At 52.6% G+C, this 22,819-nt stretch overlaps 1 protein-coding gene across 1 annotated transcript; it reads left to right on the top strand.

Moving 5' to 3' along the window:
• The first annotated feature begins 14,179 nt into the window (after positions 1-14,179).
• On the top strand, positions 14,180-17,140 carry LOC111155825 (S100 calcium binding protein B). The gene is made up of 2 exons (XM_022516242.1): positions 14,180-14,323; positions 16,899-17,140. Exons 1-2 carry the CDS (start codon positions 14,186-14,188, stop codon positions 17,037-17,039), a joined length of 279 nt encoding a protein of 92 aa, XP_022371950.1. The 5' UTR covers positions 14,180-14,185; the 3' UTR covers positions 17,040-17,140.
• The last annotated feature ends 5,679 nt before the right edge of the window (positions 17,141-22,819 follow it).

Genomic DNA, 22,819 nt, shown 5'->3' with positions numbered 1-22,819 from the left:
GGATCGAGCCCCGCATCGGGCTCTCTGCTCGGCAGGGAGCCTGCTTCCCCCTCTCTCTCTGCCTGCCTCTCTGTCTACTTGTGATTTCTCTCTCTGTCAAATAAATAAATAAAATCTTAAAAAAAAAAAAGTCTACAAAGAGATCATTTTATATTATTTATATTATTATTTAAGGTTTCAATTTCTAAATCTTGTCTACCCTTCCTATGATTTCCTCTAAGTATTCTGTACATTTCTGTTTATATTAGCACTCATTTGACCTATTAGATCATAAATCAACCTTTGTATATATTTCAGTTACACAAAAATTTTGAATATAACGTGGACTCTTTACAGCATTTTTAACTTAAAATTTGTTTTTAAAAAGCAAAAAATATTGCTCTACAGTAGAAAACCACCAGGAATTGGGCTTCTGGATTGACACCCCATCATCCTTCCTGTTATCCACTGTGTTTGGTGCGTTCCTCACTTAAATCTGTCCGTGAGCTCATGCCTGCCTGCGGGAGCTCCCAGGGACGGGTGGACCCCACAGCGGCGCCTTGAGATCTCAGCCTGCGGTCTCACTGATTAGGTCGTCTAGCAATCAACTGAGTAGGTTTTGTCGCTGCTCTGCGCGTTCACTGCGACGCGGTGCAGCGTGCAGCTCGGGGCCCACAGCAACACGAGCCATAAGAATGCGTGATGCGTACCGAGGAACGAAGTTAAAAAATGTTCCCGTTGAGCAAAAACAAATAGACAAACCCACTGATTTTTTTTAAACTTTAAACCTGACATGGGTTTATGGCAAATTTCCAAGTCTCTAAGAGCCCTTGAAAGTTATAAAAAGCATAATCAAATAACTTGTAGCAGAGTTCTACCCAAGGGAAAACAGTCAATTTTCCCTTCGAAGCCGTTGCTTGGGTCAGTTCAACACACTCACATCTCACAGAGACGCCGTTCCCAGGCAACGAAGCCCCTTGCACACAAAGCAGGCTGAGGAGAGGGGCTTTGTGGGGGGCCACGCACTAGGCTCCAGCCTCCAGTTCCTTCTCCAAAAAAAAAAAAAAAAAAAAGTTGAAAAACAAAAACAAAAGGCCTGTTGTTTGGAGCTGGGTCCAGACGTTGCCATGGGTCCAAAGCAAACCCCGCTCGGGGCAGACGCCAGCTCCGCTCACGCTGGGCTTGCCCTACTGGAAGGGAGCACGGACTCTGGAAGGACTGGTTAGAAACCAAACAGATTCATGGAATTTGACGCAGCATAAAAATAGTAAAATGTGATACCATGAGATACGATACTCCATCACAATTTGCCAAACTGGGGACCTCTTGCACTCAAAGTATTCTAAATTAACCAACAAGTTCACTCCACATTTTTAGACCTTGATCGATTGGCCCTGAAAGAAATCTCTGTCCTCTGTCCTTCCACGGCAGGTCCAGGTTCTCCCGACAGAAGAAGAGTGACCTTCGTGATGATAATGGTCACCATCACCTGAGCACGGTCAGCCCTCTGCACACATGTTCATGTACACAGGCATTCCTGTGTGTGTGCACGTGCCTGCAAAATTTCCTTTACCCTCCAGGAATCCTCTCGGAGATACATCTCTCCCCTCTTCCACTGAGGGCAAGAAAGTTGAGTCTTGCTGAAGGACGCTCCACAGAGGCAGGATTTGAACCCAGCTCCAGGATCAGCCCCTGCCCTCTCCCCATGGCCGCCTGCTAGCTGGTAGCAGCGTTCTTCAGAATAGGGAAGGCAATTCATTCTCATCACCTTGACACTTGCATTTACTACAACAGAAGCCTTTTGTCCCTTCTCCCACGTCCCTTTAGAATACAGGCATCCTTTTCTCCCCAAGGACATGGGTCACTGTAAGGGACCTCATGAGCAGCTTGGTGGCGGATGGCACTGCCCTTTGTACCAGAGAACAATGTCGCTGTCCGAGGCCTTTCCTCCTAGAAAACTCAAAGCAGAATGCCTCTTCCTGCCCCTGCACAGACTGAGCTGGGCTTGGGTCTAGTTTCTGAACTAACCAGTGCTAAGGGTTTGCTGAGCTGGTAAAGGCTGGCTGAAAGGGGACGGAGCGTCTAAGCAACGGGAGAAGACTTTAGCAGAAGCTCTGTGCCCCCAGAAGAGGTGTCCGTTGACCCACTCGTGTCTCCATCCACGCCATCCACTTCCCTTGCGCCGACAAGTGAACCCCTTTTTCCAGGACAACGGATAGAGCCCCATTGGGGGAGCCTTCCTCCTGAAGCCAGGGGACCCTCACCATTAGGTCACAGTGGGTGCCTTCGGCATCTAGAGGTGCTGTGGACTAGGCACAGTAGGGCCTGAGCCTCCTTCACCCCCTCCAAACATCCCCAAAGTTTTGCAGACTGAGTGTTGGGCATTCGTTAGTAATGTCATGACCGTGAACCAAGTGGATGGCTGTTGGCTCCAGAGACGGCCAAGCCGAGCTGGCGATTCAGTCATTCACAGTGGTCACCTGTCTTCCCGGTGTCATGCCAGCCGTCCCTTCCAGTCCCTGGAAAGCACCCATAGTAACGGCTGTCCACCAAATACCCCCTGTTGGTACACGGTCTCCCTAAGCTGTTTCATTAGGTGGACAATAGTACAGACTCTTTGTAGTGGGCTACTTGTATTTACAATGTCTTATTACCTCATGTGATACTGAGATGTATATAATAAGGAATGTATATTTGGTCTTTGCACCCCTGGTTCCTGGCAGAGGTCTAAAACCCTGAGTGGGGGGTCAGGGAGGCATCTTCTGTTAGTGGTAACAAGCTCCCTTCAACCACACTGCATTAAGTTAGTAAGGGGACTCAGGGCTGGACTCTGGAGGAAAGGACCACATGATTAGTGGGTTGGACCTTTCAGCCCGTCCCCTGGCAGGGAGGGGAGGAGGACTGGAGATTGAATTAACCCCCAATGGCCAGTGAGTTAATTAATCATGCCGACATAAGGGAACCTCCATCAAGAGCATGGGGTTCCGAGAACTTCCAGGTCAAACATGCGGAGGGGCAGAGACAGTTGTGCACATCCCTTCCCACGCCCCTCCTCTTGCCCTCGGCATCTCTTCCAATTCAGCTGTACCAATAACAGCGAGAAAACCGTTCTCCTGAGTTCTTGGAGCCATTCTAGCAAATTACTGAATAGAAGGAGGGGGTCATGGGAGCCCTCAGTGTGTAGGCAGTCAGTCAGAAGCATGTGTAGCCAGGGACTCGTCTGAAGGAGGGGCAATCTTGTGGGACTGAGCCCTACCCTGTGGGGTCTGTGCCAACTCCAGGTAGACGGCATCGGTACTGGACTGACCTGTAAGACACAGAGCTATTGTCGGAGAACTAGTTGATGTAGGAGGAAAGCCCACACATTTGGTGTCAGAAGGGTTCTATTGGTAAAATACAAATCATAGTACAGCAGTTTGTGGAGTTTATATATTCAAAAATAGCTGTTGATTTCAGGCACAGTGCTATTGTTTTCCTCCATTTTGTCTCCTCTACCAAGTTTACTCTCTCCATATAATATAATTTTTAAGATTTATTTATTTATTTTAAACAGGGAGAGACAGAGAGAGAGAGAAAGTGAGCACAAGCCAGAGACAGAGGGAGAGAGAGAATCTCAACAGAGTCCCCGCTGAGCACAGAGCCTGACCCCAGGCTTGACCCCAGGACCCTGAGATCACGACCTGAGCTGAAATCCAGAGTCAGACACTTAACCAACTGTGCCACCCAGGTGCCCCTCCATATAATATCTTAAAATATTTTTTTTATTTTGAAATCATTTTTGCGTAATGAAAGAGTGGTAAAAAAATTAACAAAACCTTTTAATTTTTCTTGTTACCTAGTGCATTGGTCTGAGTCCAAGCTGACATAAAGAATTATGAAAGTACGACAAAGAAGTGACTACACAGAGAAATCTAAAGGGCCTCCCAGGGATGAGGGAGAACATCCCAGGAGCAGAAGAACCCTCCACAAGGCTGGGTTTGTACTGTTGGGAAGGGTGTGCTGGCTGCACAGACCAGAGCTGGTCCACAGGCCTGGGCCAGCTGGAATGCCTGCTGGGACAACCAGCACAGCCCAGGCGTCCCTGTGCCCACTGCTGGCCCACCCAGAACGCAAGGCCCCAGCCGCTCTTCATGCCGCCAGCTTCTCTGGGTTGCAGGGAGCACTCCTGAGGAAAGACGGTGCAGGGCAGGGTCATCACCGCTCCATATGATGGCAGACAGGGAGTCCTCCCGAATCCCGTGCCCTTTGAGAACACAAGCCCAGCATGCACCCTCATCCAGGCCTATCTGTGGCCCAGCTGTGGACTCGGGGGCAGGGGACCCCCACAAACACAAAGCTTTCTGCCGAAGCACCTGAGCAATCTCTGACGCAGAACCTTGGCCTCTAACAGCATCTGTGAAGCAGCGACATGCCACCTCCTCAGCCCACAGGCAGGGTCAGATCTCAGCCAGTCACAGTCCTTGCCACACCCTTACGGAGCCCAGGTGAACCTGAGCTGCTGGGCCCGTGCATAGACGGTGCTGGGGTGCCATCATGGGTACAAGCCTCAGCTCCATGGTGATGGCACCAGGAAGGGGCTGAGACCTTCAGGGCATAAGCCAGGCAAGGAGGGAAGGTGGACATGCAGAGTGGGCAGCAAGCGGATGTGAGTGCACCTTCTGTAGTGTCTGTGCCAGAGAACCAGGGTGAAGAGGCCATGGGGGCCTGGCCATGCCAGTTTTGTGGGGCTCATCTTCCAGTGTCCAGTATGTAGATGTCTTATGCACGCATAAGACCCATCAGCGCACTATCGTTAGTACAGTGGACAAGCGTGCTACTCTGTGAGCCGCCAAGATGATCAAGGTCTCCTCAGACAGTATTCTGGCATCAAACAGGAGAACGTATGTGTCCCTGAGACAACACCGAGGGTTTGCCTTTGGCCCTGCCAGGTAAAAGCAAACTGTTTCTGGGGGGTCTTAGCAATTGGTTTTGAAAGGCAAGACCCATCAGTATGCTGTCCACAAGAGACTCATTTGAGATCCAAAGACACCTCCAGAGTGAGAGTGGGAGAGGAACCATTTATCATGCTAATGGACATCAAAAGAAAGCTGGGGTAGCATTTCTTATAACAGAAAAATTAGATTTAAACCAAACACTGTAATAAGAGATGAGGAAGGACATTATATCATAAGTAAAGGGTTTATCCAACAAGAAAATCTAACAACTGTAAATATTTATATCCCTAACATGGGAGCAGCCAATTATATATACCAATTAATAACAAAATCAAAGAAACACATTGACAATATGATAATAATATGGGACTTTAACACCCACTCATTGCAATGGACAGATCACTTAAGCAGAAGATCAACAAGGAAACAAGGGTTTCGAATGACGTACTGGACCAGATGATAGACATCACAGATATATTCAGAACATTCCATCCTTAAGCAACAGAATACACATTCTTCTCAAGTGCACATGGGACATTCTCCAGAATAGATCACATCCTGGGTCACAAATCAGGTCTCAACTGGTACCAAAAGACTGGGATCATTCCCTACATATTTTCAGACCACACTGCTTTGAAACTAGAACTCAATCACAAGAGAAAAGTTGGGAAGACCTCAAATACATGGAGGCTAAAGAGCATCCTACTAAGAATGAATGGGTCAACCAGGAAATTAAAGAGGAATTGAAAAAAGTTCGTGGAAATAAATGAAAATGAAAACTCAACTGTTCAAAATCTTTGGGATGCAGCAAAGTTGGTCCTGAGTGGAAAGTATATAGCAAGACAAGCCTTTTTCAAGGAACAAGAAAGGTCTCAAGTACACAACCTAACACTACACCTAAAGGAGCTGGAGAAAGAACAGCAAAGAAAGCCTAAACCCAGCAGGAGAAGATAAATAATAAAGATCAGAGCAGAAATCAATGAAATAGAAACCAATGAAATAGAAACCAAAAGAACAGTAGAACAGATCAATGAAACTAGGAGCTGGTTCTTTGAAAGAAGTAATAAGATTGATAACCCCCTGTCCAGAGTTATCAAAAAGAAAAGAGAAAGGACCCAAATAAATAAAATCATGCATGAAAGAGGAGAGATCACAACCAACACTGAAGAAATACAAACAATTATAAGAACACATTATGAGCAACTATATGCCCACAAATTAGGCAAACTGGAAGAAATGGATGCATTCCTGGAAATGTATAAGCTACCAAAACTGAAACAGGAAGAAATAGAAAACCTGAACAGACCCATAAGCATCAAGGAAATTGAAGCAGTGATCAAAAATCTCCCAAGAAACAAGACTCCAGGGCTGGATGGGAATTCTACCAGGGAATTCTACCAAACATTTAAAGAATTAATACCTATTCTTCTGAAACTGTTTCCAAAAAAGAAATGGAAAGAAAACTTTCAAACTCTTTCTATGACTCCAGCATTACCTTGATCCCAAAACCAGACAAAGACCCCACCAAAAAGGAGAATATCCCTGATGAACATGGATGCAAAAATTCTCACCAAGAAGCCAATAGGATCCAACAGTACATTAAAAAGAATATTCACCACAACCAGTGAGATTTACTCCTGGGCTGCAAGGGTGGTTCAACATCCACAAATCAATCAATGTGATACAATACATTAATAAAAGAAAGAACAAGAACCATAAGATCTTCTCAATAGATATAGGAAAAGCATTTGACAAAGTACAGCATCCTTTCTTGATTAAAAGTCTTCACACTGTAGGAATAGAGGAAAAATGCCTCAATATCATAAAAACCATATATGAATAACCCACAGCAAAATCATTCTCAATGGGGAAAAACTGAGAGCTTTTCTCGAAGGTAAGAAACACAGCAGGGATGTCCACTGTCAACACTGCTATTCAACATAGTACTAGAAGTCCTTGCCTCAGCAATCAGACAACAAAAAGAAAAAAAGGGGGTGGGCATCTGAGAAGAAGTCAAACTCTCAGTCTTCACAGATGACATAATACTCTATGTGGAAAACCCAAGAGACTCCACCCCAAAATTGCTAGAACTCATACAGGATTTGAGCAAAGTGGCAGGATATAAAATCAATGCACAGAAATCAGTTGCATTTCTATACACTAAAAATGAGACAAAAGAAAGAAAAATTCAGGAATTGATCCCATTTACAATTGCACTAAACACATAAGATATCCAGGAATAAACCTAACCAAAGAGGCAAAGGATCTGTACTCTGAAAACTATAGAACATTCGTGAAAGAAATTCAGGAAGACACAAAGAAATGGAAAAACTGTTCCATGCTCATGATTGGAAGAACAAATATTGTTAAAATGTCTGTGATACCTAGAGCAATCGATACATTCAATGTAATCCCTGTCAAAATGCCATCAACATTTTTCACATAGCTGGAATAAATAATCCTAAAATTTGGTGTTTTTTAAATAAAGATTTTATGTATTTATCTGTCAGAGGGAGAGAGCACAAGCAGGGGGAGCAGCAGGCAGAGGGAGAAGCAGGCTCCCTGCTGAGCAAGGTACCCGATGTGGGACTTAATTTCAGGACCCTGGGATCATGACCTGAGCTGAAGGTTGATGCTTAACTGAATGAGCTCCCAGCCCTCCTATAAATAATCCTAAAATTTGTATGGAACTAGAAAAGACCCCAAATAGCCAAAATAATGTTGGCGGGGCGGGGGGGGGAACCAAAGCTGGTGGCTTCATAATTCCAAACTTCATGCTGCATTACAAAGCTGTCATCAAGACAGCATGGTACTGGCACAAAAACAGACATAGATCAATGGAACAGAACAGAGAGCCCAGAAACGGACCCTCAACTCCACGGCCAACTAATCTTCAACAAAGCAAGAAAGAATCCAGCGGAAAACATAGTCTTGTCAACAAATGGTGCTGGGAAAATTGGACAACCACATGCAGAAGAATGAAACTGGACCATATCCTTACACCACACACAAAAATAGACTCAAAATAGATGAAAGAACCATATATGAGACAGGAATCCATCAAAATCCTAGAGGCGAACACAGGCAGAAACCTCTGAGACCTCAGCCGCAGCAACTTCTTGCTAGACACATCTCCAATGGCAAAGGAAACAAAGGCAAAAGTGAGCTATTGGGACTTCATCAAGATCAAAATCTTTTGCACAGCAAAGAAAACAGTCGACAAAACTGAAAGACAACTGAAAGGGAGAAGATACTTGCAAATGACATGTTAGATAAAGGACTAATCTCCAAAATTTATAACTTACCCAACTCAACACCCAAAGAACAAATAATCCAATCCAGAAATGGGCAGAAGACATGAACAGACATTTCTGCAGAGAAGACATCCAGATGGCCAACAGACACATGAGAAAGTGCTCCACATCACACGGCATCAGGGAAATACAAATCAAAACCACAGTGAGATTCCACCTCACACCGGTCAGAATGGCTAAAATTAACCAGTCAGGAAACGACAGATGCTGGCGAGGATGCGGAGAAAGGGGAGCCTCCTGCACTGTTGGTGGGAACGCAAGCTGGTGCGGCATTCTGGAGAACAGTATGGAGGTTCCTCAGAAAGTTGAAAATAGAATAGAGCTGTCCTATGACCCAGCGATCAGAATACCGGGTATTATGAATACTGTTACGCTGAAAAAATAAAAAATTAAAAAAATAATAAATAAAAAATAAATAGTTAAAAAAAAAAAGAATACCGGGTATTTACCCCCAAAATACAAATGGAGTGATCTGAAGAGACATCTGCTCCCCAGTGTTTATAGCAGCGACGCCCACAATAGCCAAACTGTGGGAAGAGCCCGGATGTCCGTCGGCAGATGAACAGACAGAGAAGACGGGGTTCGTCTACACAACGGAATGTGACTCGGCCATCAGAAAGGGAGACGTCCTGCCCTTTGCATCGGCGTGGATGGAACTGGAGGGGATTGTGCTGAGCGAAGTCAGTCAGTCAGAGAAAGACAATTACACGATCTCACTCGTATGTGGGATTTAAGAAACAAAACATTAACATAGGGGAAGGGAAGGAAAAATAAAACAAGAAGAAATCAAAAGGAGGCAAACCAAAGAAGACTTTTCATCATAGGAAACAAACTGAGGGTTGCTGGAGGGAAGGGGGGATGGTGTAACTGGGGGATGGGCATTAAAGAGGGCACAGGATATGATGGGCACTGGGTGTCATATAAGACTAATGAATCACTGACCTCTACCTCTGAAACTAGTAATACACTGTATGTTAATTAATTGAATCTAAATTGAAAAATAAAATAAAATCACTAACCAAAAAAAAAGTGATTGGTTTTGAGGAAAAGGCCCCAGTCAGATCAACAGCTGATACCAAGTGTCGGGCGCTGTGTCGGGTCTTCTCCAAGAGAGACGCCCATCTGGCGACTCCAAATGAAGTCACCAGTTGACCCGTCCGTTCAGTCTCCATCCTCCACAATGCACTCGCTGTCCACACAGGCTACCTTGGCAGGTTGAATGGGTTTGTGGTATCACCGCCCTTGTCTACACCGGCTCTTTGACGACGGCGCTAATCTCTAAAATTCTCCCAGGGCTGCAGTACTGCTCAGTTCACTGTCATGACAAGAAGGGGCAGCTCTGGGGACGCCCCCCAGCCCGGTTCTTCTGTCTTACTGATCCTGCGCTCGTGCGTGAGGGAGCCTGGGAAGGCTCTGCCAGCAGCTGAGTGTGTCTGTCCCAAGTACACATTCAGGAGCTAAAGAAATGAGGACCCGGAGAGCCCCTGCGCCCGCGGTCCCACGGGGAGCCGGTCGGGTGAAGACTCTGTCACCCGAACACCACATAGGAGTGGGGGGCCATGGTGCCGTTTTGTGGCCCCAGGAGTTAACGCCAACGCAGAGCCCATATCTAATTACCCCTGGAGAGATGCAAGAACTTCCTTCCAGATCCTCTTTTCCACTCTGTGCGCACATCAGCAAGCAGCTGCGGGTGCCTTGGGGACAGCCTGAAGGAAGTTTCCTGATGGTACTGGTGGCCGTCTAGGGCCTTGTCCTCCATCGCGAGACTGGAGTTTTGACCCAGCGTAGATCTGGGAACTTGGGAGAGAGGCTGCGATCCCTCACTGTGGTGGTTCCAGTCAGATTTGGGTTCCCAGACCTGGAGTTTTTGCTACGGCTCGGGTGAAGGCCGGCTCGAGCAGGCTGCCATCCGCGGCCAAAGATCTCCGTGAACCCAGGCCTGCTGACGCCTGGAGCTCCCTCTGCTACTTTGAAATCCCATCCCCCCGCTGAAAGTAAGGAGCCTGTTCCAACAGCAGCCACGCGTGGGGCCACTCGTAGGCTGCGTGGTCTACTGGAGAATGTGGTTCTCGCTGCGCCGGGGCGAGCCGCTCCTGGGGACCAGAGCTGCGGGCGGGGCGTGGATGTGACGGTCACGCAGGACTAGCCCAGGGGTCCAGGGTGACGAGAGGAGACCCTAACCAGGCAGTCTGGAGAGGGAGCCGGCATGAGCTGTGAGTGCAAAGGCCACAGAGGCGCTTTGGGCCCCGGACCCCTTGCCGCTGGGGGCTGGGAACGTCGAGGAAGCACGGGGGCCCCAGCGCTTGAAAGCCCCCCTCTTCCAGGTGACCGTTCCCCTCTCGGGAAACTGCGGAGCCCAGCACCCTCTCCCCACTCTCTGCTCCCACAGAGCCTGGCACGGGGTGGGCGCACCAGTGCCCTCGGCTGTGGCGGGAGGCCGTGCTGCGGGCAACCCGAGGGCAGGCGCCGTGCTTGGCGACCGGCGGCCGGATGGGCAGATTCCACACTCCTCGTCCCCCTGCGGGAGCGGCTGTGGCGTGGGCGCTGCGGAGCGAGCACAGGGCCGGCCACCCCTAGCGCGGGGCGCATGGCCCCGGGGCCCAGTCGCTCCTTCCTTGGACGTGGGCAAGCCCTGCCACCCGGGGCGCGCACAGCATGGGGCCCTTCAGCAGCCCGTGGGCAACTGAGGACGCAGGCCCAGCACAGGCCACTCAGGTTCCACGCAGGCAGGTATGGGCACAGGCTGGGGGCCAGGAGGGGACAACTCAAGCCCCAAGGCTCACGGCCCAGCATTGTGTCCAGGACACACTTCTACGTGTCGAAGAGTCAAGAAGTTCCTGGTGAAGCAGATGGCGACAGGACAGCGGTGTCCACAGGCGGCTCCTGTAGGATGCGACCGTGGCCTCTGCGAACCTGATCAGGAGACGGGCCCAATGCGGGGGGCGGGCCGGGGGGCGGGTGTGCGCCTCGCGGGGGTGGCCGTTCAGGGGGCGGTGAGGGAGGCCGGGCAGGGACGGGCTGGGGGCCGCGCTCGGGGCAGTGCCGAGGCCCCCCCAGAAAGCAGCCCGCGGCCCCCAGCCCCCTGCTCAGCCTGTACTTGGAAGCGCTGCGGTCTTGGCCGAGCATGTGCTTTGTTTGCATCAAGGACCGGGGCTCTGTCCTCTCCCCACCCCGGCCTCGCCTTCATAGCCCTATCGATCTTCGTGTATAATTAAAGCAGCCCAGAAAGCTGACGCCCGGCTTCCTGCCCCCCAGGACTCTCTTCCTTGGCCGGAGTGCGGGCTTGGCTCCCGAGCCAGGCCCCGGGTGGCCGCGGGCTCAATGCAGCCCTGTGTGCAGGCCTGGCCGCCCGCCGCCCCAGCCGCACCCCCTCCCGCGCCTCCCCCCTGGCTGCGGGCCCCGCAGTGCAGCACCCGCCGGGCCGGGCCGGGCCGGGAAGGGATAAGAGGCCACCCCGCAGCCGCCTGGCCACTCGGGAGCACAGCCCAGAGGGACACGGAGCAGCCCACAGCCGCTGACGTGAGGACCCTCGGGGACAACCTGCTCTTTTCTTTGGGGGGCAGGAAGGAGGGCTGGGAATGAGGTGGCGACTCCCCAGACCCCTGAGGCCGGCTGGTGCGGCTCCCGTTCCGCCGTGTGGACGTGACCCCGGCTGACCCAGCGGGACTTCAGACCCCAGTGGGCTGCAGTCCCTGCTCGCAGCCCACTGGGACGTGGCCTCAGGAGGGCTGACGAATGACGCCACTTCCCCAAGTCTCAGGGGTTTCAGGACCCCCCGGGGGACTGACGGCAGCCTGAGCTCGGCCAGCCCCACCCCAAAGACGAGCATTTTCTCTCCCGCAGCTCCTGTCCAGGCCCAGGGTTTGCCGCCAGGGTCCCGGGGCCTGGACCACCCAGAAGTCCAGGAGAGCTGGGAGGGCTTGGGGGGGAGGTGACAAACTGGGTCAGAGAAACTGGGGGTTTGGTGGGTTTAACTTTCTTCAGGGTTAAGACTTCTCAGGGAGGTAGGGCCCCTTCCCACGTCCCAAGGATGCGTCCTTGGGCACTTAGAGCCCAGAAGCCTCTTGCTTTCCACGCAGAGAGATTAATGCCGGACTAAGAGGCTGACTGGCCGAGGAGTAACGTTCAGAGAACTAAGCAGAAAGGAAATACAGATGTTTGATTCCGTTTCTCTTAAAAGATAAGCTTTAAAGCAGGGAAGAATTTAAAAGGAAAAACGTTTTAATTAATTTCAGTGTGGTTATGAAGTCACATTATATGGCGCTTTCGAACATGGAATATATGTTTTATGCTTTTCCTTTAAAAAAAATCCCACTAGTCATACTTTATGGAAAAATAAGTCAGCCTCTCCTTCCCCAAATGATCACAGACTTCAAAGTTCTTCTTCTTCTGAAACATCAGAATAATGCAAATGTTTCTTGGGTTTTTTTGTTTTGTTTCCAAAAAACAAAATCAATAATTGAAAACCTGAGTGCAAAGGGTAAGAACGAATGAAACGTTAAAGATTTTTTTTTAACGTTAAAGATTTTAATCCATCTGACTTGTTCCATCCATGTGTGATAAATCTGATTTTTAGGGATTTAAGAGCAAAGCAAAGGATACTGATTATTAGTAAGGTGACTGTAGCAGAGGTCAGGTCAAGACAAAAATCCACAATGCTTTCTCCTCTGAGAAATCAGAAGTAAAAAAAAAAATCAGAAATAAATAAAGTGTTAAATATTTCCTCCAATATATTGTTTAGATACAAGTGATGTATCCAACATGGGGGTGATTTTTCAACAACGAGATGTAGTTTTGCAACTACTCTCAGCTGAGACAGTGCGAGGACCCTTCACTGATGGGAACTCAAGGCCGGAGGTCGGTGGACGTCTCTGGCTGCCTCCGTTTTGTGGAAGAGCTGACAGGCGGTCCTTGGTAAAACGTTCCCAAGTCCCAGGATGAAACAGATATTTCCCGTTTTCAGGCCGCGGTCTGAGGTCTGGCGGAGAGGACCCCAGGAAGCTGAGCGACTCTGGGGCCCCGCCGGGTGCGCTGGAGGCTGCAGAGACCACAAGGGGCCTGGCGGGCTCAGCCTCCTGCTGCTTTGTGGGTCCTGCCTCCGGACCAGCCCGGCCCCACGGCCTGTGGTACCTTGTTGTCTCTGGTGGGCCGTCTTCGATCTGTCACTGAGATGCTGGTCTTCGTTTAAGAATATCTGCGGCATTTCTGCCGTATTTGTTTCTAGTCCGATTTCCAGCGGTTTCCGGTCGTGTTGCTCACACCCATCAAAAAAGAATCCTTTAAGGATTTGTATTTAACATGAGTTGTTTACATATTATTTCAAAGGAAAGCAGGTTCCTGCATTTTACGAGCCTTAGAATCTTGGAGAAGGACCTGCACTTCTCTTGCTAAACTTATTCTGAATATGCGTGTGCTGCTTTGTGAATTTACCAACAGGATTTTTCTCCTCTGTTCGCTAGTTGCTTACTGGTGGCTCACAGGAACACCATCGATCTCTGCAGGCTCCTTTTCTTCCTGGTCACCTTACTTCGTTCTAGTCAATTCTAATGTCTGGCGGTCAGCGCTTTGCTCCCCTGCTCTCTGTCCCTTCGTCTTGGAGCCCGTTTAGGGCAGAGCGTGGCCTACAGGGGAGGAAGCGGGAATCGGCCCCCAGACCCCCTCACGGCGCCGCCCGTCTTCCTGCTGAAGTCCCCCATGGGCCAAACCCGCGCGGAAGCCGGGGCACGCGGGAACTTGGGCTGATGCGGCCGCAGGGACGAAGAAGGGAGGGGCGGGCGGGAGTGGATCTACGCTGCGGTGGGAGAGCTGGGACAGCGGCTCCCTGCCAGAAGGGGGATGAGCCGAGGCCAGTCTGGCCCCCTCCTCTGGGCAGAATTCTCTAGAGCTAACGCGTTAACTGTTCTGTGCACAAACAAGGCAGAAAGCACCAGAGGGCATCTCTCCTTTGTGGACCCCGGGATGTCTGAGCTGGAGAAGGCCATGGTGGCCCTCATCGATGTCTTCCACCAGTACTCCGGAAGGGAGGGTGACAAGCACAAGCTGAAGAAAGCCGAACTCAAGGAGCTCATCAACAGTGAGCTCCCCCACTTTTTAGAGGTCAGTCTCGCTTTTTAAAATCCTGTTTATCCGTTCTCCGTCCACTCATAAAATCACTGTGCGCTTTCTCTTCTGGGCTGCCTGAAGGTGATTCTGGTGTTCTCCACACGTGTTGGTGCAACTGAACCCCCATTTTATTTTTTTTTAAGATTTTATTTATTTATTTGACAGAGATCACAAGGAGGCAGAGAGAGAGGGGGAAACAGGTTCCTGCCAAGCAGAGAGCCCGATGCGGGACTCGATCCCAGAACCCTGAGACCATGACTGAGCCAAAGGCTGAGGCTTAACCCACTGAATAACCCAGGCACCCCAGTGAACCCCCATTTTAGAGGCGAGCTCAGATGCCCCTGTTCTCCTTTTCATGTTTCGTGTATAGTGGGAGCAGCCAGGAGAAACTGCTGTCTCAAAGGCCAAAGCACAGGTCGCAGATAATGCTGACTTTCCCGACAAATGGGAGGGTTTACAGCAGTGATGAAGGCGGGGTGGGATGTAAAGTGTCCTCATGACGTACTTGGGCCACAGTGCACACAGGAGAAAGAGGTTAGAAGTGAGCTCTGGTCTGGGAGGGCTGTGCCCGCATTAGCTGCACGATCGGTGCCACCGGGGAGCCTCCAGACGCCATTCACTCAGCAAGTGGTCACTGACGGCGTCCTGTGTTCACCGCGGGGAGACGCAGGCCCGAGGACACGGCCCCCGCTTCTGGGACGCCCGGCCTGGTGCGTGGACGGCCGCAGCCGCCCCCGTCCCCACTGCCCTCGGATCAGCCTTTGTCTGCACTGCGCCCCGTCCGGTGCCCTTGAGGCCACGGACTGCAGTCCCGCCGGTTGCTGACCTTCCCTTCGTGCCCAGAACCCAGGCCACACACAGGAAACGGCCAGACATCAAACCAGGGCGCCAGGGTCTGAGCAAGCGCTAATTCCAGGAACGGTGCCAGGACACCCGCGTGGCCCCGCGGCCGGGGCAGCGGAGCCGCCCTCCTGAGCCCACCGTCTGCAGGGCCGCCTGGGGTGCTCCTGTCCACACCCCGACCAAAACACGCCATCGCTGCGAACCCCAGGACGCACCAGCAGGCGGGGGTGGGCGTCTCTGGGGCTGACTCTGGGGCTTTCTCAGGCATTCGGGTTCGCGAGCCGCTGTCCGCCGGTGCGCTCGGTTCCCCGCCCACCCCACCTTCTACCCTGACGGCCCCAACTCCCAGTTTCTTCTGTGGACGAGGGTGGTTCTAGGGTGAAAGGAGACAGTGTTTGTCAAGCACTGAACCTCTAGTGACAGCTCAACAAGCAATTATCAGTAATGAGTGATAACAAAGTTATTACAAAATAATATAAATTACATAAAATAACCATTCATCACAAATTGTTGATTTTAAAACAGAGAAAGCTTAGCATTGGGAACCACAATTTACAAAAGACAAATAATTCATGGTAAGTGGATCAAGGGATCATCAACACTAACTGACCTGGTTTTATTGGGGTAATTTCGGTTTGGGGGTGAGTCTGTAACGTAATCGAAACAGCGTCCCTCCCGTCCATCTCAGCAGACGTCTCCAGGTCCCACCCAGCCCCCGCTGCAGTCTGTCCTGCACATATGCTCTCTTCAAGGCAGCTTGTGGATGTGCCCCCAACTGCTTCGGGCCAAACTCTCCGCCCCGCAGCTCACGATTCCCAGCGGCCTGCACGTAAGCTGTCCGTGCAAGTTTGCTGCCACGTTCTTCCCACCGCGCCTAAAGCCCTGCCCTGCGCCTGCCCCCGGGGACCTGTAACCCCGTTCGCTCAGCAGCAGTGACAGTCAGCAGAGCCAGCAGGAAAGTCCCCTGACACCCAGAAAGCAACTCGAGGGGCAGAAAGAACACAGGACTTCACAAATTTAGGGTCTGTTCCCAAGAGTCACTCCAGGAAAAAACCCCATTTTTGTAGGTTTTTTGTTTTGTTTTTTTTTTCTGACAGAGATCACAAGTAGGCAGAGAGGCAGGCAGAGAGAGGGGGAAGCAGGCTTCCCATCAAGCAGGGAGCCTGATATGGGGCTCGATCCCAAGACCATGAGATCATGACCTGAACTGAAGGCAGATGCTTAACCCACTGAGCCACCCAGGTGCCCCCAAAAACCCACTTTTGAAACATGAAAACCCACTGAAAACTTTCATTCTAAGGACTTCCACTCCCAGAAGCAGTGAAACACTTAGGGGAACCAAAAGTTCGTGTTTTCTTTCAAGATGTTTGCTCACAATGCGTTCCAGCATCTGGACTGCATCCCCTCTCCGGGCATTTCTGGTTTTAGGCACAGTGAGAGCGAGCGGCAGGTGTTCACACTCCGTTGTTCCATTTCGTCTTTGTTGAGCAGCTTGGGTCCCCCTGGACCTACGGGTGGAACTGACGCTCGGACCCCCAGAGATTCTGCCCAGCCAAGAGTCTCCCCATCACACGAAACACCTTTCTGGTATTTCAGGGCATTTTCTATCTTAACTTACTTCCCGCACAAATTACGAAAGCCAGCCAACGATTAATCATGAATCGTGTCTCAATGGCCCTAAACTTCAACTAAAAACAAGCTGGGCAGCTTCTCTTCTATCTCGTAGGAAGTCAAGGAGCAGGAGGTCGTGGACAAAGTCATGGAAACTCTGGACAGTGATGGAGACGGCGAATGTGACTTCCAGGAATTTATGGCCTTCGTTGCCATGGTTACCACCGCCTGCCACGAGTTCTTTGAGCACGAGTGAGCCGGCAGAGCAGTTGCTGTGACAGGGACGAGGGTCACGCAGGAAGCAGAGAGCGGGGCTCGCAGCTAGTAGGAACGGAGCCTTCCCGCTGCGCCGTAGCTAATTAGGAAGCTTGACTTGCTTTGTCAACGAGCAGTTGACAACCTCTTCCCAGGGCTGACCCTGGCCCCATCGTTCTTTCTGCTCCGCTTGGCACACGCGTCCGCTGATGGGGGCGTGGAACCCGGGCCATCATCCTTCCGGGGAGCACGTGCTCGGCCACCGTCACGGCTGTGGAGAGCCCCAACCCAGGACTGCCACGCTGACCCCAGGAATGCTCTGGGCATGTGTGCTTCCTGGAGTCAGAAAGACAAAGCTTTGCCCTTAAATTGGTTTACCCTCCGTGCAAATGAACCCTCAGGGCGTGAGGGGGTCCAACATGCCACCTGCTCCCCAGACAGTGCGGCCACAGGCCGGTCCCCTTCCCCGCGGGGAGCTGTGGGTCCTGAGCACACACAGAGCTGCAGGAAGCCTGTGTCTCACGAACCGTTAAGTACTGACACTTTGGTTCTAGCCTGGACTGAGGATCAGAATTCCACACTCTGCGGGACTCCCTGCGCGGCTCCCACCTGCTGCCCCACGGGCTGTGTGGCGGGGACGGCGCACCTCTCTGCAGACAGGCCCCCTTCCCGTGGCCTCCTCTCCGGTCTGGGAAGGGCCCTGGCCCTCCCGCGTGTGCGCCGAGGCTGGGCCTGCCCACGGCGGTTGGCAAAGTTGGTGGACGCGGAAAGCTGAGCTGTGTGCTTGGGTATCCACGAGTTCAAATAAATCAGTTTCAAGTAACTCACATCATCAACTTATAAATACTAACAGTCACATCCCAGAAAAGTCCCATGAACCTTATCTACCCCCTTCTGCTGCTGCTTCTTTTAAGTGCACAGACTTGGAAATTCGTAAGCCGGGTGGTTGCTTGTGTTCGCATTAAATAAAAAGAATGCCGTGACAGTTCTCGTAGCCAGCCGTGAGACAGAAAACAGAAGTGAAATGCCCGCCAGCCTGGAAGGAGGAGCAGAGAGACAGCCTGGCCTCCTCCTGCTGCTCCTGCGCCTTCCATGAAGCCAGGGCAGGTGCACAGGGCACGGGACACTGGGATGGGGGCGTGGTGAGCAGGGCTGGGGTGTGAAGGGACAAGCGTAGATGGGGCAGGGTGCGGGAGCGGTGAGGAAGGGCCCAGAGCGGTGGGGGCGAGAGAAGGGGGCGGAGAAGGGGGCGGGGAAGGGGGAGGGAGGAGCTGGGAGTGAGGAGGGGGAAGGGGTGAGGAAGAGGGGTGGGAGGTGTGGGAAGGGGGTGGGGGTGAGAAAAGGTGGTGGGAGGAGGGGTCAGGATGAGAAAGGGGGTGGAAGGAGCTGGGGTGAGGAAGGGGGTGAGGCAGGGGAGGTGGGGGGGTGAAGGGGTGAGGCGGGGAGGTGGGGGGTGAGGAAGGCAGCCGAGGGCTGGGCCGCACCAGGTGGGACAGCCACTGGCCACGGGCTCCTGCCACAGACTCCCAGCCGGCTTGGCCCCAGGCCGCCTCCCAGGGCCTGATCAGCCTGACCACTGGGGAGGGGCGTGTCACGTGGGCCCCGGGGACCGGGTAGCTGGGGAGAGTCCGAGACGCTCGCCGCTGTGCGGGCGCTGGAGCTGGGGGCTGAGACCAGCACCCTGGGACCCTCTCCAGGGACCGCCCCCCCACCGGCGTGCCCACAGCCCACGGCCCACGGCCAGACGGCCGTGTCACTGCGGGCCTCCGGGAGGCTCCTTCGGGCTCCGGCAGGTTTGCTCCCCACACGCCCAGTGGCACCTGCGTGTCCCACCGTCCTGGCCTCAGAGAGCCCTGAAAGATGTCGACCTTGAAAATAAAACAGCCGGTGAGGTACAGCCGCCAAATGGGTTCGTCTGGGAAGGGCCGAGGAAGGGCGATCAGGGCCGCAGGAGGTGTGACGAGACCACAGGCGGTCCGGAGGCTGCCGCGGAGGGAGGGGCGGCCGTGGCGGGGCTGGGGGGTGCGGTCCACCGGAGGAGGGACTGCAGCCGCCCCGGTCCTCTGGCGTGGGGGGGAGGGGACGGGGAAGGGGCGGAGAGGAGCTGGGGCGGAGCACGAGGGTGACCCGCTGTGGGAGGCCGGCGGGGCCTCCATCCTCTAAGGGAGTGACAGGGAGGAGTAGGGAGCCTGCTCTGGGCTGCGTCCGGCTCTCCGTTGGGCGGCAGAGGACAGCGCCCCCCCGTGGCCAGCGGCGGACCGAGTCCCGGCCTCAGCTCCCTGGCCCGCTGCCACCCAAGCCGCTCAAGGGGACTCAGCTCGGGCCGTCCCCCTGGCTTCCGGACCGGACAGGAACCAGCTGCGGTGGACCGGCTCCGGATCCCGCACCCAGGGGTGCTCCTTTACCCCAAAGAGGGAACAGGGCCGCCTGCAGAGATCCTGGGGCCTTGCTGGTTGTAAGGGGCCCATCGTCCTCCTCTGACCTCTGCTGGGTGGGACCCGTCTGGCCCCACAGGCCGTGTCTGGTGCTGTGAATGGCCACTTAGGGTCCCCACACAGACGGCAGCAGGTCTGACGACCCAGGAGCTGCCCCAGGCATGCCCAGCTGGGCGGGGACAAGGCGAGCCCTGGGGGGAGGGATCAGCTCCGGACTTCAGCCGGAGCAAAGCCACTGGGGCCTCAAGGAGGGGCGCTCCGCGTCTCAGCCGACCTCTGTCCTCTCGGGGTTGCTTTTCACAAGGCGCGGCGCAGCCACACGCGATTTGCTGCGCCCCCGGTTCCCCGGCTCCACCCACAGCGCCCGGAGAGTCTGTCTCTGACAGGGCGGAGGCCCTGGGGCCAAGCCTGGGGCCCTATTTGTGACGAGTACCGCGAGCTTCTGGGGCTGCGGGGGCCCGTCCTCCACCCTCCGGACCGACCGCAAGCGTCCCGCCGCACCAGGGCCCCTGCCCGCGGTCCCGGCGAGACACTAGCCGGGTTTCCCTGCTACGGAGAGGAGGGGTCGTCACGTCCTGTCCTGCGGTGCTGCGGGGCGCGCCCCTTCCCAGCCCGCGCAGGCGCAGGAGCCGTGGGAAGGCCGCGGAATCCCTGAGCGACGGCCCTGCCCAGGGAGCAGGGTGCGGTGGGTGCGGCAGAGCCGGGCTGAGGCTGAGGTGGGGACCTCCCCGAGAGCACCGCCCTACGCCCCCGGTGTTTCCGAAGACCCCCCCCACCTCCAGGGCCCCTCGTAACAGGGAGGCCCCTGGAGTAGCTCTCCCGGGGTGGGGGTGGGGGGAGACCGCCTGGGAGGGGCGGGGTGGGCACCAGGGAGGGAGCACTGGGCTGCGCAGGCTCCCGGCTCCCGGCACAACCCGCCCCCCTCCCCCTCCCCCCTCCCCCCTCCCCCCAGGAGCGTGTGGATCAGGGCCGGGGCGGGGGTGGTTGGGAGGCTGCTTGAGCAGGAACTCAGGTGAATTTTGTCTCAGAAAGTTGGGAAAGCCCAGATTAGCAAAACAGCGCTACCAGGGGCGCCTGGGGGGCTCAGCGGGTTAAGCCTCTGCCTCCGGCTCAGGTCCCGATCCCAGGGTCCCGGGATCGAGCTCAGCGGGGACCTGCCTCCCCCTCCCCCTCTGCTGCCTCTCTGCCCGCTTGTGATCGCCGTCAAATAAATAAGTAAAATCTTAAAAAAAAACCGAACACCAAAAAACAAAAACAGCGCTATCAGCCTTCGAGGTCCTTCTAGAACTGTGCCGTCTTCCCGGTAGGGTGGGCCTCCCGAGAGCAGAGGAGCGCGGGGGAGAACTCAGCACCCCCAGCGCGCGAGGGCCGAGCAGGGAGCTCACGGCAGCCAGGCCCCAGACCGCAGCTGCCTCCGTTAGGAAAGGCTGCTGGCTGGTGTGTGGCTCTAACCCGAAGGGGTCCCACCTCTTCTGGTGGCCGCAATTCGTGACACCCTGATGAACAGCCCTGATTCCGGCGGAGGCAGCCCCTCCTTCACCATTAAGCATGATGTTAGCTGGGGGCTGTCGGTGCCCTTTCTCCTGGGAAGCGACTTCTACCCCAGGAGGGCGGTGCGGTCCGGCGATCGTCTGCGTTTGTTGAGGACGATCGCGCGGTTTGGGTTTTCACGTTGGTACAGTATGTTACCTTGACTGAGTCTCAGATGTCGGGACAGCTTTGCATTCCTGGGGTAGATTCCACGTGGTTATGGTATATGATTCTTTTGTAGCTTTCTGTATGTTGATGGGTTTTATTTGCTTTTTTCCCCCAACTCCCTCCACCCTTTTCTTTTTTGAGGATTTTTCTGTCCATGTTTGTAAGAGACCTTGGCCTTTCGTTTTCTGGTCTTTGTGATGTCTTTGGTTTTGGTATCAGGTAATACTGGCCTCTTCTATTTCCAGGAAGGTTTTGTGAAGAACTGGTATTAAACGGTCTTCAGATGTTCGGTGGATTTCAGCGGTGAAGCCATCTGGGTGGGCGGTTTTTCAATTATTCGTTATCTTTACTTGCTGGGTCCGTTCAGATTGTCGCCTTCTTAAGTCAGGGTCTGTCATTTGTGTCTTTCTAGGAACCTGTCCACTCGTCTAGTTTACTGCCATACCATTATTCATAGTATTCCTTTGGAATATTGCTTATTTCTAGAAGGTCGGTAGTACTCTCTTTTGTTCTGATTCTAGCAACGTGAGTCTTTTATTTTTTTCTCAGTCAACCTAAGTTTTGTCAGTTTTGAAAGAACCAGTTGTTTCTTGGATTTTGTTACCTGTTTATTATTATTATTATATTAAAAGATGTATTTATTTTTTAAAGACTTGATTTATTTGAGAGAGAGAGAGCGCAAGAGAGAAGCAGGCTCCTTACCAAGCAGGGATCCCACCGTGGGACTCGATCCCAGGACCCTGGGATCATCACCTGAGCCAAAGGCAGACGCTCAGCGATGGAGCCACCTGGGCGCCCCACCTGTTGCTTGTTTATTAACTTTTACTTTTATTATTTCCTTTCTTCTTCCTGCTTTGGGCCTAGTTTGCTCTCCTTTTTGCTGTGTCTTTAGGTAGAAAGTTAGGTTATTGACTTGAGACCTTCTTTCTTAATGAATGTAGGCATCAACGACTATAAATGTGTCTCTAAGCACTGCTTTAGCTACATCCCATACGTTCTGGTATGTTGTCCTCGTTTTCATTCATCTCAAAGTATTTTATTTCCCTTTTCATACCTTCTTTGATGCTTTGGTTATTTAGGGATGTGTCAGTTTCTCAATTTTTTTCCTGCTGATTCCTCATTTTGTTCCACTGTGGTCAAAGATCATACTTTGTGTGATTTTTTAGCTTCTTAAAATTTACCGAGGTGTGTTTTATGGCCAGCATATGGCCTAGCCTAGAGAATTTTCATGCATACTTGAGAAGGATTCATATTCTGTTGCTCCTGAATGGAGTGTCTGGTACATGCCTGTGTCCAGCTGATTTCTACTGCTGTTCAGGTCTGTGTCCCCGTTGGTCGTCTGCCTGGTTATTCTATTCCACAGAGAGAAAATGGGGCACTGAAGGCTTCAATTATCACTTCTTCCTTCGTTTCTGTCTATCTCTGCTCTATTTTGGTGATCTATTACGGTTAGGTGCATATATTTTTATAATTATTAGGCCTTCCTGAGGAATTCTTTTGTCATTATAAAACGTCCCTCTTTATCTCTTCCAGCAAACTTTGTGTGTGTTAGACTCTATTTTATCTGATATTAGCTCAGCCACTTCAGCTGTCATGTAGTTGCTATTAGCAGAAATTACGTTTTCCATTCTCTTACTTTCAATCTGTT

This window comes from Enhydra lutris, unplaced genomic scaffold (genome assembly GCF_002288905.1).
Source record: "Enhydra lutris kenyoni isolate GAN:26980312 unplaced genomic scaffold, ASM228890v2 scaffoldscaffold43, whole genome shotgun sequence".
NCBI classification, from domain to species: domain Eukaryota; kingdom Metazoa; phylum Chordata; class Mammalia; order Carnivora; family Mustelidae; genus Enhydra; species Enhydra lutris.
This window is presented reverse-complemented; position numbering and strand designations above follow the sequence as displayed.

Bases quoted from the DNA above. Each gene is read 5' to 3' on its own strand.
- LOC111155825 (XM_022516242.1), top strand. From the start codon at position 14,186: ATGTCTGAGCTGGAGAAGGCCATGGTGGCCCTCATCGATGTCTTCCAC. The intron at 14,324-16,898 runs GTCAGTCTCGCT...TCTATCTCGTAG, and splicing joins AGCTCCCCCACTTTTTAGAG to GAAGTCAAGGAGCAGGAGGT.